This window comes from Entelurus aequoreus, linkage group LG09 (assembly GCF_033978785.1).
Source record: "Entelurus aequoreus isolate RoL-2023_Sb linkage group LG09, RoL_Eaeq_v1.1, whole genome shotgun sequence".
Taxonomy (NCBI): domain Eukaryota; kingdom Metazoa; phylum Chordata; class Actinopteri; order Syngnathiformes; family Syngnathidae; genus Entelurus; species Entelurus aequoreus.
This window is the reverse complement of record NC_084739.1, coordinates 21,431,336-21,449,420: the sequence shown is the minus strand read 5'-3', so window position 1 is coordinate 21,449,420 and position 18,085 is coordinate 21,431,336. Positions and strand designations below refer to the sequence as shown.

Here is an 18,085-nt window from a genome sequence, read left to right as displayed (position 1 = left end):
TTGTACAATCACAGTCAACATTTTCTGAACCGAATTATTGCACGTAGCAGAAGATTAAGAAGGAAGATGACAAGTATTTTGCCTGTCGCAGTTTTACAGGATATTTTGCTTTGATGTCTGCTTTAAAAGCGTGTCAGTAGGAGATAGTAGTAGTAAAACATTTATGTGAGTTCCTAAAACATTATTTTCACCGTTGTCAATTATTTATTTGTCAACCACCTATTTTAGCGAATAATTATGACGTCTATTGCTTTTTGATGACGTTCTGGTCGGATGAATGCCACCTGAGCGCGGAAAGCGTTCACATTGAGGACGCATCGCATATCTATCCGTTTATTTCCACATACGGAAGTGGTATGAACATTCAGAATTGCACTGTTCACACGGACATGAAAAAATCCGATAAATGTCGCATATGGGCAAACAAATTGGAATTGACTTGTAGTGTGAACAAGACCTAAGACCGTCCACAAAACGGCGTATCCTGAAGCAGCTTGAAGATGGTCTGTAAAACATAATCCATGCAACACTTTGACCAAAGAACCGGTGTGCCCAATACAGTAGTTAATTATGGGAACAATATGACCATGCAACTGTTTTCCATGATTTCCTATTGGAAGTTGTTGATAACAGCATCACATAGAACAGATTGTGTTCAAACATTAGTTTCGACTGTAAACCAGATAGCCTGACATCAGTCTACACATCATTTCTCCGACTGGCGCTGTGCTTTCTGCAGGCTTCTGATTGACTAAAATGATGTTATACTTAGAAGTTATAACACCAAAATGTACTTCGTGAGGCCGGTACATTCAAAGCAATTTATTTCTACTAGGAGTGGGAAGCTTAGGGCTCTTCTACAACTACGGGATGCCCAAACATTTTGGCCCAATCACCTGACCGTCAGCACACAGCTCAAAGAGGTGTGTTGTATCTACTCCAATTTCCTCTTCTTAGCTGGTTAGTCTCCGTTGTAACGTGATTGTTGGAGTGTACAAAGCACACATTTTTTGTTCTTTCACTACTTTCCATTCAAGCTAGTGAATTGAATTAATTAACTCATAGTATGTTCTACATATGGTGAATGTTTATATTCACCTTGGAGAAATCAAACCACCAAGATTAATTAAATAGTGGTATTTCCGTTTGAACACATTATTTTGTTAAGGCCCGTTAGTTTGATATTCGCAGGTGGACTGGATCACTTCTTGTAGGAAAAGAGGCTCTAATTTGGACTTCGGACTGCAAAAGTGACAACCATATCCTTGAGAAAAGACTACCTGTCTAGCTCAACGCCAACATTTGAGTTATGATTTAAAACAGTTGTTTTCCAGACACTTACACATCTCCTTTTATGGTCAGGATGCGCACTCCTGACTTAGCACACACACCCAGAGACAGAAAGGAGGAATATAAGAACTGATGGTTTGGCCTCTCCAGGTTAGGAGTCCTTCATTTTTTTGACCTAAGCTCCTCCGGGTACTGCAGACCTTTTTAATAAAATGTAATAAAGCAACTTTTTGTTCAGCAAAGCGTCTACGACGTCTCTTTTGATCCACCCGCACTGCCGTGTTGCCCTCCTGCCCGGGAGGGGGTGACAAGACCAGAAATACACATCACTCGCTTAGCTGTTCGCGTGGCTTCTCACCCCCTCCTGCTGTGTTTTGCTTCATGTGTGTTCTCGTTAGTTCCACATTTTATAACAGTCGGTATTACTTTATTTAATATATAGTCGACCCTTGTTTATCATAGAAACAATTTCCACGAAGAAGGATTATTATTAACAAATGAAATATTTTCATATTTAAAGCATTAGAACACTGTTTACGACCTTCTAAATATGTTTTTTAACAGTATTAGAGTCTGCTAAACAAGAAATACCACCCATATAGTCAGCTTTACCTTTGTGTTCTACTGTAGATTACAATACAGGATCCTTAAAGCATAATTGCTATTGCCGTTCCCCGGCCACTACAACACAGGCGTGTTTTACTTTGTCATATCCTGGATAATTCCTATAAATTAGAACTGGACATCCATGTGCCATATTTGCCGCAATGCTCATTAGCTGTGATGTCAGCCTTCTGTGTTAGCATTGCATGTCTGCGTTGTTATCCCACATCCCTCAAGCCAAAGCTGAGTTATTGATGTCAAGATAAAGTGCAGCAAAAGAGTCCCTCTCCACTTTGGCCAGACAGCTGTTGATAGGCAGCGATGTCATTTAGCATGATGTGCGACGCCAAATGTCCGATGTGACGTCCAGCTGATGATGTTCAATATCGCTCATGTCAAAGTCCTACCAATGTGGAGACGTGATATTGATGAGGCAGTCCATCAAAAAGTTGTTTTGCCAGAAGTTGGTCAACTTGAGATTGTTGCAGTAAAGACGAGCAGAGTTGACCCTTAAAGGCCTACTGAAACCCAGTACTACCGACCACGCAGTCTGATAGTTTATATATCAATGATGAAATCTTAACATTGCAACACGTGCCAATACGGCCGGGTTAACTTATAAAGTGCAATTTTAAATTTCCCGCGAAACTTCCGGTTGAAAACGTCTATTTATGATGACGTATGCGCGTGACGTCAATGGTTGAAACGGAAGTATTCGGACACCATTGTATCCAATACAAAAAGCTCTGTTTTCATCGCAAAATTCCACAGTATTCTGGACATCTGTGTTGGGGAATCTTTTGCAATTTTTTTAATGAACAATGAAGACTGCAAAGAAGAAAGCTGTAAGTGGGATCGGTGTATTAGCGACTGGCTGCAGCAACACAACCAGGAGGACTTTGACTTGGATAGCAGACGCGCTATCAGACGCTAGCCGCCGACCGCATCGATGATTGGGTGAAGTCCTTCGTCGCTCCGTCGATCGCTGGAACGCAAATGAGCACGGGTGTTGATGAGCAGATGAGGGCTGGCTGGCGTAGGTGGATAGCATAGCTCTGTGAGGTCCCGTAGCTAAGTTAGCTTCAATGGCGTCATTAGCAACAGCATTGTTAAGCTTCACCAGGCTGGAAAGCATTAACTGTGTAGTTACAGGTCCATGGTTTAATAGTATTGTTGATTTTCTGTCTATCCTTCCAGTCAGGGGTTTATTTCTTTTGTTTATATCTGCAGTTAAGTCCGATGCTATCACGTTAGCTCCGTAGCTAAAGTGCTTTGCCGATGTATTGTCGTGGAGATAAAAGTCACTGTGAATGTCCATTTTGCGTTCTCGACTCTCATTTTCAAGAGGATATAGTATCCGAGGTGGTTTAAAATACAAATCCGTGATCCACAATAGAAAAAGGAGAAAGTGTGGAATCCAATGAGCCCTTGTACCTAAGTTACGGTCAGAGCGAAAAAAGATATGTCCTGCACTGCACTCTAATCCTCATCCACAAATCTTTCATCCTCGCTCAAATGAATGGGGTAATCGTCGCTTTCTCGGTCCGAATCGCTCTTGCTGCTGGTGTAAACAATGGGGAAATGTGAGGAGCCTTTCAACCTGCGACGTCACGCTACTTCCGGTATGGGCAAGGCTTTTTTTATCAGCGACCAAAAGTTGCGAACTTTATCGTCGATGTTCTCTACTAAATCCTTTCAGCAAAAATATGGCAATATCGCGAAATGATTAAGTATGACACATAGAATGGATCTGCTATCCCCGTTTAAATAAAAAAATTCAATTTCAGTAGGCCTTTAACCCGATTGGTGAATAACTATTGATCACCACATCCTAATACTAAAATAAAATAAGCCATATGGTGCACTGTAACACATAAATACAACCTGATATAACACTTATTTTTGGCCAAAAATATGTACAAAATGCTTAAAAAAAATAGTTTTAAAAACAAAAGTATATTTGTTTTTTTTTAAATCCGCAATATAATTTTGAAGCCGAATGTAGTGAGGGACGGCTGTACTTAAATATTGGATATTTAGATGTCTGTTAATTGATTCAGCATTGTCCACGTCCCAATTGTGATGCATCTAAGAATCAATTATCTCTCCCACAACTATTATTTACACATAAGGCCTGATCTACTAAGATCCAAATGTTAAGTGTTAAACAGCATGTGCAAACTATAAAATTGTGTGTACAAATAGTGTGATCTACTAAGACTTGTTTAAATCAGGTTTTTGCTTGTACTATAGCGGCTTTCACCATGCAAATTCATGTTGTCATGCTCCTACCTGTGGCATTTGCTATGTTTTGTATCATGCAGCAGACCATTATGTACCACTTTTTCTGGGCATTGTAGAGGCAGTCCTGCAGTGCATTAACAATGGAACCCACTTTTTTAGCGTGCGCTCATGGAATGTGCTGGCGCTAACTGCGAGCGTGCACTGGAATGGGAATGTTCCAGATGCAAGAAAATGCGTAATGCAAGAAGTTTGTTTCATATAATTCAAAAACACACAAACAAATAAAAAATGTGAGCAGACATTAAAACGCATCAATTTAATTTGTTTTAATCAGCCCCTTAAGCCATCCAGCAGCTATACAGTTATAAAATGATATTGTCAAATAGGCAATATAATGTTTCTATTTTTGACATTCCATATATGTTGACAAGCATACGTAGAACGGTACAACAGTTTTAGTCTTGATAAATCACACTGCGTGTGGAAAATAATTACATTTACATTCTCATCTCCCAGTATTGAGGGTGGTCTGATAATCAGCATATTATATATATATTCCTGAAGACAGACACTCTGAATCAGGGGTAACAAACTAAGTGTTTTATCTTGGGCTGCCCTCAGAGGGCTGCTTGTAACTACGACACATATATAATACATATATAATATGACAACATTAACATAGAGTATAATTGCCTCATGATGTTAAATAATTGCTCCTTCATTTAATTATTATCATAGTTAACCAACAAACTGATTGTAAACATGCTTTGGCATCACCAGTCAAGGTTACAAGCAGATTCAGCTATTGAAGAATTGATTAATTTATAGAAAGTCACATTGACCAAAAATATTTAATTGACTAGCTTGATGCACCACCAAATGAAACTATATTCAATTATGAGCTGCAACTGCATGGAGTAAAAACATTGTTTCTGTTAAAATTGAAATAGCTATAGCAAAACAGTTGAAGGTTGTTATTATTTCAAAGCTTTCGCAGGTCACATAAAATGATTTGGCGCGCCAGATGTGGCCCTCGGGGGCCTTTAGTTTGTGTGCTAAATGAATTACGCTCCTTATTGTGTTCACTTAAAAGACGTAATCCTTGACGCACAAATCTTAGTAGCTTTGTGTGTGCTATCAAGTTTGCATGTGTTTTAATTAGGGCTGTCAAAGTTAACGCGATATTAACGCATTATCTATGAATTTAAATAATGGCACACATTTTTTTAACGAGCATTTAACGCACACGTGTCCTTTTTGACCCTCGGCTCGTGCCGTAGCTTGGCTGCAGTTCTCCGGTTAGTATTGACCTACAAGCAAGGAATTAGCGAGCAGAAATTAGACAAAAAAAAAAGTAAATTATGGAAAGATCAGCTTCAGAGCCATGGCAAGTTTTTCTCCCGACAAGAAATTACATTTTCTCACCGTGAGAAAAGTTGACATCCCTGCAGCAAATGCCTGCTGCGCGTGTCGTTCAGAGGTGGGTGGTGCTTCACTTCCGTGTTCAGATTACAGTTAAGGTGCAGTGATTACATAACATTTAGATAGTTACTGTGACTGATTTAGTAAGAAAGATGGTATAAAATCTCAACAGAAATGAAAGCAAACAGTCGATCCGATATCAAAACATGTCAAGACAATTTCTCAAACCAATTACACACTTTCCTGCCTTAAATAAAAATAAATAAATAAATAAAAACGCTATGCTTAACATCCAGTTTAACTACGTTGACGAAATAAAAACTTCTTACATTACGATCATGCTTTGTCAAAGATGTTTTGGAATGGTATACTGTGATATTTGCACGTAAAAAATGCTAGTAGGTCAGTTGAGGAATATGGGGGTGGGGGATATACTTATCTATTGTGATTCATTTTGAGTTAACTATGAACAAAATGCAATTAATCACGATAAATATTTTAATCGTTTGACAAACTACAAGCAAATCTTTAGTAGATCAGGCCCACAGACATCTTAAGGCACAGCATACTGATTCCTTTGTCCCTTCATTTGTAGCTAACTGCATATACTGAAGTCTCCTGAAGTCGGCTGGGATAGGCTCCAGCTCACCTATGACCCTAATAAGGACAAGCGGTATAGAAAATTGATGTACGAAGTACGGACATGACACATGACACATGGAAAACTGTTTACCTTTCGCTCCAGTATCTCACAGCACGTTTCCATCTCCACTATGTAAGGGTCGCAGTAGACGAGAATTTGTTTGAGTTCAATCTGTGGACAAAGTACAATGAAACATGATGGCGGCAAATTACTAATTATACAATTCCTTAGTCACTGTGTCCAAAAATGTTCTTGCAAGTTCAACTCACTTCCACAAGCTTCAGCCTGAACTGCAGCTTATTCAGAGCCAAATTTGAGCATTTCTATTTTGGTAATGTGCGGACTCATTTTTTGTTTATTTTACATAGGAAGTGGATCTAAAGGTCAGCTGTTCAATTCAAGTCTAAGGCTGCTCAAGCTGAATGGCAGAGCTGACCTACAGTTTTTTTGTTCCGTTTTTTTTCAAAGGAACCAATGATGAATTTCGTCTTTTCTGGCTTATAAATGTTGTTACAATGGTCCATACAATGCCAAAGTGACAAATCAAATCATTAGGTTTGTGCATTTTGGCGTGAGCTTGCCTCATTTTACAGGGTTTTGCAGTCTGCTACGTCGTGACGGGGGAATCTATAAAGTTTATGAAATGTATTATTGACTGTGTCAAACAGCTCAATTTTTGTTTCATCTGACATCACATGGACACAGATAAGACCTTCTGGAGGAAAGTTCTGTGGTCAGATGAAACAAAAATTGAGCTGTTTGGCCACAATGCCCAGCAATATGTTTGGAGGAGAAAAGGTGAGGCCTTTAATTCCAGGAACACCATCCCTACCGTCAAGCATGGTGGTGGTAGTATTATGCTCTGGGCCTGTTATGCTGCCAACGGATCTGGTGCTTTACAGAGAGTAAATGGGACAATGAAAAAGGAGAATTACCTCCAAATTCTTCAGGGCAGACTAAAATCATCAGCCCGGTGGTTGGGTCTTGGGTGCAGATGGGTGTTCCAACAGGACAATGAGCCCAAACACACTTCAAAAGTGGTAAAGGAATGGCTAAATCAGGCTAGAATTAAGGTTTTAGAATGACCTTCCCAAAGTCCTGACTTAAACGTGTGGACAATGCTGAAGAAACAAGTCCATGCCAGAAAAACAACAAATTCAGCTGAACTGGACCAATTTTGTCAAGAGGAGTGGTCAAAAATTCAACCAGAAGCTTGTGGATGGCTACCAAAAGCACCTTATTGCAGTGAAACTTGTCAAGGGACATGTAACCAAATATTAACATTGCTGTATGTATACTTTTGGTCACATTTTCAGTAGACCCATAATAAATTCATAAAAGAACCAAACATCATGAATGTTTTTTGTGACCAACAAGTATGTGCTCCAATCACTCTATCACAAAAAAATATGATTTGTAGAAATTATTGGAAATTCAAGACACCCATGACATTATGTCCTTTACAAGTGTATGTAAACTTTTGACCACGACTGTATATTAATACTTTTTAATTTAGTTAGAATTTATTTTAGTTTAGTTATTTTTCATTAGTTGTTAAGACTTCCTTCAATTGCAATATATTTGAATCATATTTATCTTGTAATCAGCCTGACCTAACCCTTGATAATAATTTTTATTATTAACACATGCTTTCGGATCATTTGACAAGGTTGTAAAATGTATTTCGGTAAGATATAATTATTGAATCAAATTAAAATCGGGAGTAAGATGACTAATTCGGTGCTAATATTTCAGTGGGACCCGGTTCCCTTTGTAGTGGAAAAATCTGGCCCCAAGGTCAAAAAGGTTAAGAATCCCTGATCTAGACCAGGTTTAAAATATAGATTGAAATCATCATAGGTCCCTTTCCTGTCTAGAAAAGCTTCAAATAATGCTTCATATCATCCAAGAAGTCAGAGTAAGAAGTTGTAATTGCAGCACATACATCCACCGGCCGTCCATCCTCTATTCTGGTGGTGATGAGTGCACGCCCACTGTGGTCAACGGCATCTCTCTCGCCAGTCAGCCTCCTTTCTATTAGCCTGCAGTCCATGTAAACAGAGACGATGTTGCTCTGCACAGAAAAGCTCAGCTTGTGCCACTGGCGATCAAACAGGTTGTGTAGGTCACGGCTCTTAAACGTGTAGCGGAGCACGTTGTTCAGCAGGCCCCGCGAGGAGAACTCCACCGCCTTCCTGCCGCCGTCAACCACAATTGACACCTACGGGAGCAAAGACACAAAAATATATACGTCCAGCCACACAGTAAAAACTCCCATGAGGTGGTCCGATTCAGAGTTTGGTCAAACTTTGCAGGAATATGTCAAGTTGTATTTTCAACTTGCTTAACTTGCGTCACATGTTTACACTCGTACAAAGAAGCAGAGCTCATTTAATCCTACCCTCTTTACCATGTCTCAGCAGTTACTGTGTTGACCAGCGTCCCGAAACGGATTGTGTTTGACCTTTGAAGTTCCACGATGTTGTGTGTGATACTGATTTTGACAAGGGGATGAAAACCCACAGTGGGGGACCCACCTGAGTGTCTCCAGCCTGGTCGAATATCTGCCATAGATACCAGCGGTCTTTTTTTGTAGTTCTTCTCACACGGAAGATGGTGACCAGGGAGTATTCACTTGGCAACCCATTTGGGAAGATTTCCCTTAAAAAATTAAATAAAAAAAATTGAAAATAGAGCAAAAACATAATTTTATTTAAATACAAAAATACAAAAACGTACAACAAAGCGGAGAAAAAAAACTACATTTAAAGAAAAAATGTATGGGTTTATTATTGGGAGTATATATATATATATATATATATATATATATATATATATATATATATATATATATATATATATACATAGATATAAATAGATATATCTACATATATAGAGATATGGATATATACATATAGATATATATATATATGTGTATATATATATATATATATATATATATATATATATATATATATATATATATATATATATATATATAGATATATACACATATATATATATCTATATGTATATATCTATATCTCTATATCTATATATATATATATATATATATATATATATATATATATATATATATATATATATATATATATATATATATATATAGACACTAGGGTTGTACGGTATACCGGTATTAGTAAAGTACCGCGATACTAATTAATCATATTCGAGTGCCTCTAAAAAGTACCGGTCCCCCCCACCGCCCCGGGTCGTCGTCACGTCGTGTCATTGCTGGTTTACAAGGAGAGGAGCATTTTCGGCAGCGCACAATCACAGAGTACTTACAAGCAGACACAGTGTGTAGACAGAAAAGAGAGAACGGACGCATTTTGGCTTAAAAACTAACGATAAAGGTGAAGCGCCCTCAGGAACAGGTGCTTTAAGACATGGCTAACTAGCTCGCGGCTAATGTCCGTCTGCAGTGTTTTAGCTACTTCCAAATCACTAATCCTCGCCTCCATGGCGACAAAAAAAGTAAGTTTCTTACAAGTATCATCTCTGCAGGACGAGGAATAGCTAAACATGCTTGACTACACACCGTAGCTCACCGGCGTCACCGCTTATGACGCCGTTCCTGCATGTTAACAAATGCCATGGGTGGATCTATACCTGACATCCACTGTAATGATACAGAGTACAGGAACATATCTAGTCGATACTACTATGATTGCATAAAAAAATGTTGGCACCACAAAGTCTTCTTTCGTGTTTTTAAAGTTCATATTATGTTTATAAACACAAGCAATATGTCCCTGGACACATGAGGACTGACTTGGTATCGGATTGATACCTAAATTTGTGGTATCATCTAAAACTAATGTAAAGTATCAAACAATAGAAGAATAAGTGGTTATTACATTATAACAGAAGTGTAGATAGAACATGTTAAAAGGGAAAGTAAGCAGATATTAACAGTATATGAACAAGTAGGTTAATCATTCATTTTCTACCACTTGTCCCTCATAATTTTGACAAAATAATACAATGGAAAATGACACAATATGTTACTGCACATGTCAGCGATTAAATTAGGAGCCTTTGTTTGCTTACTTCCTTCTAAAAGACAAGTTGTCTTGTATGTTCACTATTTTATTTAAGGACAAACTTGCAATAAGAAACATATGTTTAATGTACCGTACGATTTTTTGTTAAAATAAACCCAATAATGCAATTTTTTGTGGTCCCCCTTTATTCATAAAAAAGTATCAAAAAGTACCGAAATACATTTTGGTACCGGTACCAAAATATTGGTATCGGGACAACACTAATACACACACATACATATATTGTCTTGCAATAATATACGGAATACAGTGGTACCTCAAGTTAAGAGTGCCCCAACATAAGAGTGTTTTGAGATATGAGCTAATTGTTGCTTTCCGCATCCTCGCCATTAGTTGATGCAGAAAATGTCACCGTGAACCCTGTGAGACCCGTCCAAAACATCTGGGGCCTCGTTGCGTGAATTTCCTATACTAAAAAATGGTGTACATTCAAATCCAGAAAACAGCGTATGCAAGAAAGATGTATTAAAGAGTGTGTTGCATTCAAGCACATTTCTTAGATACATATGGAATTGATCGCGTCCCTTTATAAATACGCATATCATTTTGAAATTAGTCATGTGCCAGAGCTCTGGCCAATCAGGATTCAGTGTGCTACAGGAGGCGCTTCTTTCTGGTGTTTCGAGCGATGGAAAGAGGGTTGAGATCATGAAAAAGAAATGGTCAGGCATCAGGAAGAAGGTGAAGAGGAAGATGGATGCAAATGGCCAAAACAGGCGAGGGTATGTTGGGATACTTTGAATGACCCACCTGACCCCTCAGCAGTAAAATAAATAAAAAACAACTCCATCTATTGTATTTAAACCTTGTCTGGATATAAGAAACTCAACATACAGACACTCGCACAGGTGTAGAAAGTGCGCTTCAATCAAAGTTTAGAGGGATCTGGTTTCCAAAGGTTTAGTCTACATTTGTTTATCTGATCATTTATCAGTTGAATACAATGTATTAAATGTGTTCTGGAGACATTGAGTTTAATTCATCTTCAAAGCCAAACAGGAGATAAAGGACATACTTCTTTTGCTTGGATTCTTTAATAAACTTCAGCCCTAATCCAATCCAATCCAATCCACTTTATTTATATAAACAAAAATATGATTATTTTTTTTAAGTGTTTTGATCAGATATGTCACAGGTTTAAACTACAAAAATAACTAACTTTATGCAAATGTATACTAATTGAAATTTGTGACATAATTTGATCAAAATGCCTTTTAAAGGGTTAAATCGAGTGCTGTCAAAAGATTTTTTAATCAGATTAATCACACTCTTAAATTTGGAATATACATAGGTTATTACTCACTTATGTAAGTTAAATCAACTTAAAAAGACCTCAATTTTGCAGCCCTTTGAGACATCCGTGGATCCGTAGGGGGGGATCTGTGGATCCGTAGGGGGGATCCGTGGTGCGCTACTTGGACACAGGCCGGGGTCTGGGTCGCCCGGGCGAGGATGTCTGATGATTAAAGACCCGAAACACCCTATGACCCCGGGTTTATCACTGATAACGTGTCCAAGCATCACCGTGAGGTTTATTCAAGTTCTAGGGCTATATAAGTAAACTTTGATTGATTGATTGATTGATTGATTTATTGATTGAATTTTAAGGTCAGAATGTCATCTATGAACATGTTTTTAAATGTTTTACTTAAATGCATGTAATTTATTAGCGCAAAACTAATAGCAAAACTAAGTCCCGTCAGGGGTTATTTTTTATAACAACTCACACCGCTTTTTAGGTAAAGGACAAACTAAATTGTGTAATTAATCTGCATGTGCATGAATAATGCGTTTAATTTTTGTGATTATTCCTGAGTTACAAGTTTTTAATATTTGACAAGCCCTACTTCAAAAAAACAAAAAACAATGTTTTGGGATTAAAATATTTGAGTAAAGAAAAAAAAAGTATTATTTTTTACAAATTGTTGTATGTTCTTTGAAAAAGTAATGGACTCTGGGGAATTGTCGAATAACGTTTAGTGTATTGCACACCAATGTCGGAATTAAATTGATGGATGGATGGATATTGTTTGTTTTTTTTTTTTACAGGAAAATTGTCTTCTTAGAAATAATCATGTATAATGAAGTAACAACACAAATTATGGCCAAAATTACAGCAAAACATTTACTGAAAAGGACGGAAATTTCAGCCTTAGTCCTCTGTGGGTTGAATGTGTTTCAAAAATCTGGTACCAACCAAATCCCTGTAATATATATATATATTTTTTTAGTGCATGTAAACATAGTGAGTTGGTTCAGCAATGGCTGAACACCCACCTTAAATGTCCATGGTCAATAAAGCTAGTGCTTCTGGAATAAAAAAATATATAAACAGAGCTGACACATTTGATGTAATTTAATGTAATGAATTTTGCACCGGCCTTCCTGGCATACAGCTAATGAAAACATATAGGCATTGATCCAGAGTCGCACAAGCCAATCTTTTATCTCGAATGCACAACCATGTCTTACACTTATTGGCTCATAGACGCCTCGCGCAAAGAAGACGCATGTTTATGTGTTTGACCTCAGCTGCTCTGAAAAGTCAAATAACAATTCCACATCCAGAGCAGAAGCAAGAACATGCAGAAAAGATGGAGGCTGTATAGGAAAAACAATATCATCTTTCACACTGCCAGCGCACCGGCTCAATCTCAGCCACCCTTGCATGAATTACGGCCCGTTCAGTCATTCATCGCACAGCCAGGCATCCCTTTCTAATTTTATTGTTCGGATTAAAAAAAAAAATATATATATATATATATATATATATATATATATATATATATATATATATATATATATATATATATATATATATATATATATATATATATACATACAATTTGCTTTTAAAACACACAAAACAAGGTCAGAAAAAAATGTCAATGTAACAAAAAGATCATTTAGTAAGGTGGTGGTTGGCTGTTTTTTGGGGGGGGGGGGGGTTTCCAAAAAAGGTCAGAAATTATTTTTCACTCGAATACATCATCTCCGCTCTGTACTTTTCGTCTGCTGCCTCCCCCGAATTCATGGAGATTTGGCTGTAAGAAGCCCATGACTAAAATGATAAACAAGCAGTTAAAACCCCTCTGCCCACAGAAATCAAACGTTGCCATGAGAGCCCACATCAGGACTACGCTGCCTGTGGGGCCAAGGGTCAACTTCAGCAGTGTCTCAGTATAAAAAGTGACTTTGTGCAAACTCACGGCTTGTACGGAATATTTTGTGTTGTTGGTTTGCAAAGAGGTGGAACAATCTAGGAAAGAATTTCAACAAATTCAAATGTGGATACTTTCTGCAAAAAGTAATGAGAATTATAGGGAAACAAATCAAACTTGCCAACGAGCGGGTCTATTCTGGTCTTTTTTCATACAAAAGGCGCACCGGATTATAAGGCGCATTAAAGGGGTCATATTATGATTTTTTTCTAAATTTAAAACACTTCCTTGTGGTCTACATAACATGTAATGGTGGTTCTTTGGTCAAAATGTTGCATAGATTATGTTTTACAGATCATCTTCAAGTAGCTTTCTGAGGGTCTCTTCAGGACGCGCCGTTTTGTGGGCGGTCTTATTTACGTGGCTCACCTTCGACAGCGTCTTCTCCCCGTCATCTTTGTTGTAGCGGTGTAGCGTGCAAGAATCGGAGTTGCAGAAGTGTCAAAAGATGGAGCTAACTGTTTTAATGACATTCAGACTTTACTTTAACGGAACAGCATCTTCTCATCCGTGGCTCAATAATGCAACATCAACACCAGAAATGTGTCCCGTGAATAAACGTCCGACCGGAACCCTCTAATAACTAAAGTTCTTTGGGTGATATATGTAAACCCACTACAGTTTTTAGCACTTCGATAGCTAGTCTACTGACAGATACAAGTAAGAACTTTCCGCTACTTTATATTAGAAATGGCAACAGCAACAACAAGAAGGTAGAGAAAAAGAAGAAGCTTATGACTATGGCGTCGCCACGGACTACAATTGCGGACGCGAGCACATTTTAAGGACTTATGCAGATCCCAAATACACATCAGCAGGTACCAGAAGGTAAGAATAGTTGGTTTTGCATAATATTGCGAAACAAAACACCAGATAATATGTCTGCTAATAGGTGCCATTTTGCGGTCCTTATACACACACCATAATAATACTCGTATGTTTAATGCGTTGACAGTTTAAGCTGGCTACTCGCTACTCGCTAGTAGTCTGAGGAGCAGTGTGAGCAAGGCCATGTATTAAAACAAGTTGTTCCTCTGTGTTAGCTTTTGTAATAACAATATCGCTATTGCCTGGTTAATATGCAGGCATGTAAATGGAGCATTGTTGGTGGTTTTTGGATGGTTTTCAGCAGGCTTTATAGGCCAAACAGATGGATCCTCATTACCTGCATTTTAGCTGCATCATACTAGCAGTTATTTACTATTGATCAATAAAACTGTAAGACAGAGAGATTAGATCATGCATTTTAGCTGTGTCATACTCATAGTTATTTACTATTGATCAATAAAACTGTAAAACAGACGGATTAGATCATGCATTTTTAGCTGCCTCATACTAGTAGTTATTTACTATTGATCAATAAAACTGTAAGAAGGGGGTTGGATCAGTATAACTGTTTGGTAATGTAAAATAAACAAACCTCTTTATTTCCATTTGGAATAGTACAGTAGTTTTGCGTAATAGTGTATTCATTAGCCCCATTCTGTACTAAAGCTATAATCTACACACATATCAAAACATCTATTTCAAATGACCACAGCAAATTTGTTTTGTAGAGGGAAAAAAGTGTGCAAATATTTACAAAGAGCAAATGTTATACTTTTCAGGTTTTCCTGTATTCTCATTTTTCCTAACTCTTCCTACATTGAGTCTTTACACCAGGGGTGTCAAACGTATGGCCCACGGGCCGGATCAGGCTGTCAAACAGGTGTTATCCAGCCTGCGAGATGAGTTTGCTAAGCATAAAAATGAGCTTAACTATGTGCAGTGTTAAAATAGAGGTGAGACGTTCAAGTTTGGACACTCTGTACTTACGCTGCTTATTAGTGATAGTAGTGATACAACATTTGGATTGTTAGGTTCATGCCTTGATTGTCAAAGACGTTGTTGGTAATGGGGACACATTTTCTGGGTGCACATAAATATGCTGAAATAACATGTATGTGTGATTAATGAAATTAGTCCAAATTCACACGTTTTGTTGTAGATGATGCTACATGTGTACAGAATAAACCCCATGACGTTAATACATCAGTTGACGGAAATGAGTAAATTACATTATTAACATCCTGTAATTTGATTTTAATATTATTATTAATGAGAGGGACAAGCGGTAGGAAATGGATGGATGGATTTCATCTTCTGATAGATTAAAAATAACACCAATGGCAGCGTTTTCAAACTCTGCCCGACTCAATTCCGCCTATTTGACTGATCAACGTTATCATATCATTTATTCTGAAAGTATAAATAACGACAAATGAAGATAGAACACTATTAACCAAAACATGTAAGTGTAAAACAAAAAAAACCATTATGATTTCTACATTTTCAGAATGTGCTTGCTGTATTTTTAAACAAAGACAACAATCTGAAGTTGTCTTTATTATTAAGTTATTATGCCATGATTTAACTTTTTTTTAGTTTTTTCAGTTCAGTTCAGTTTCAGTTTATTTGGAACATGCAAACGATGCAATGTAATGCATCACATATTTCCAGTTGTTTCATTACAGCATGTCTGAAAAGGAGTAGGAAGAAGCAAAGCTTATTTAATCCTACCCCTTTTCATACCATAGCAATTTTATCCAATGTCCTTGTTCTCTGTAACAGAACAGTGAACAAATAAATCATAAATAAATAATATAGCATAGTAAGGAAATAAATATTAAATACATGAATAATCTTTGCCTCAATAAAAAAAAAAGTTAAAAAAGGAAAAAAAAAAAAGGTTCAAGATGTTCATCATAATTATTGTTCTGTGTACTTTGTGAACACTTGTAGTTTGAACAGTCTCTTAAATTGAATCATATTGGTGCTTTGTTTGATTTCTTTGGTTAAGTCATTCCATAATTTAATTCCACATACTGATATACTAAAGGTTTTAGGTGTACGAGCATACAAATGTTTTAAATTTGATTTTCCTCTAAGGCTATATGTCTCCTCTTTTGTTGAGAAGAATTGTTGTACATTCTTGGGTAGCAGGGTATAGTTTGCTTTGTACATAATTTTAGCTGTTTGCAATTGCACTAAATCGTTGAATTTCAATATTTGTAATTTGATAAAAGGGTTTGTATGTTCTCTATATCCAACATTATGGATTATTCTAATTGATGTTTTTTGTAACACAGTTAGTAAATGAAGCGCACATTTGTAGTTGTTTCCCCATATTTCTACACAATAACTCAGATATGGTAACACTAGCGAGCAGTAGAGACTTGGGAATAGATTTTCCTCCATGTGGCCCCTGAGCTAAAATGAGTTTGACAGCCCTGCTTTACACCCAGGCACACGGGCAACTAATGTTGTTTTCTTGCGTCCAAAAGACATGTTGCTAATTTGAGAGAGATGTGTTTAAGGTTTAGAAATGCATTTGAAAATGTAGCTTCTGTGGACGTGACTGCACTACTTCGCCTTGAAAGTAGCTTCAGCACTAAAAAGCTATGTATTGTCGGAAACAGCAACGTTCTGACCACGCTATTGAGAAATGTAGTTCAACTACTGACCCCGTGACTGCCTAACACTGAATATATGAAATAGTTGATTACTTTGTACATCCATAATGTGGATAAAGTGCTTGGAACAACAAATAGGCATGGAAAAACACAGCTAATTTACATTAAGACACAGGCCAACACACTCTCTTTAAATTCTTAAAAAAATAATACAATAAGGAAGGATTTGTTTCCCCAGGAATTCCTTTATTTACCCATATATTCCAGTAAAGTCCCAATGAAAATCTTCCAGTTTTGCAAACAGACTGTACACGCCTTTTATTAAAAATGACTACAGAATGTACAGCTTCTATCCCAAAGTTCTCCACTCATCCCACTAACCCCACAAGCCTACTCTTGTTTCAAAACACGGTCAGTTTACAGTGTGACACACATGATCTCAGAGGGTCAAAATTCATGACCTCACATTGACTGCCATCTGTGGCATAATGGCCCCAACCATTAGTAGAGGTTGGTTTGGATATTGATTTTTCAATGTGTATTCCTGGAATTAAAACGACTTTGGCTATGGTTTTCATTTTGCAAATAAAAAGGCATACACATTTTTTTTATTTTTTTTTGCAACAGTCAAGATGCTAATATGCATATTGATGTGATCGTAAAAACTGACATGACTGCATGGTTTTAAGTCGCATTTCTAAATGAACAGCAGGAAATGTGACTTGCATTTTTCTTAAATGTGAGGATTCACGAGAAAACAAGCTAATTTAAGCTAATTGAATCATTATCTATTTCTGGATTAGGGTGCAAAATGGAACATACACTATATGGCCAAAAGTATTTGGGCACCTGTCTTGACTCACATATGAACTTGAAGTTAAGTTCAAGTTAAAGTACCAATGATTGTCACACACACTCTAGGTGTGGTGAAATGTGTCCTCTACATTTGACCCATCCCCTTGTTCACCCCCTGGGAGGTTAGGGGAGCAGTAGGCAGCAGCGGTGGCGGCGCCCGGGAACCATTTTTGGTGATTTAACCCCCAATTCCAACCCTTGATGCTGAGTGCCAAACAGGGAGGTAATGGGTCCCATTTTTATAGTCTTTGGTATGACTCGGCTGGG

The 18,085-nt window shown here is 37.4% G+C and overlaps 1 protein-coding gene across 1 annotated transcript in view; it reads right to left on the bottom strand.

Moving 5' to 3' along the window:
- Positions 1-18,085, bottom strand: part of LOC133657840 (collagen alpha-1(XIX) chain) — an 82,132-nt gene that overhangs the window by 38,656 nt on the left and 25,391 nt on the right. Inside the window, exons 5-7 of the mRNA XM_062059624.1 lie at positions 8,740-8,863; positions 8,148-8,423; positions 6,293-6,373 (exon numbers count right to left, since the gene is read on the bottom strand). Of these exons, the coding sequence (XP_061915608.1) occupies positions 6,293-6,373; positions 8,148-8,423; positions 8,740-8,863 (481 nt within the window). The remainder of the gene's footprint in view (positions 1-6,292; positions 6,374-8,147; positions 8,424-8,739; positions 8,864-18,085) is intronic.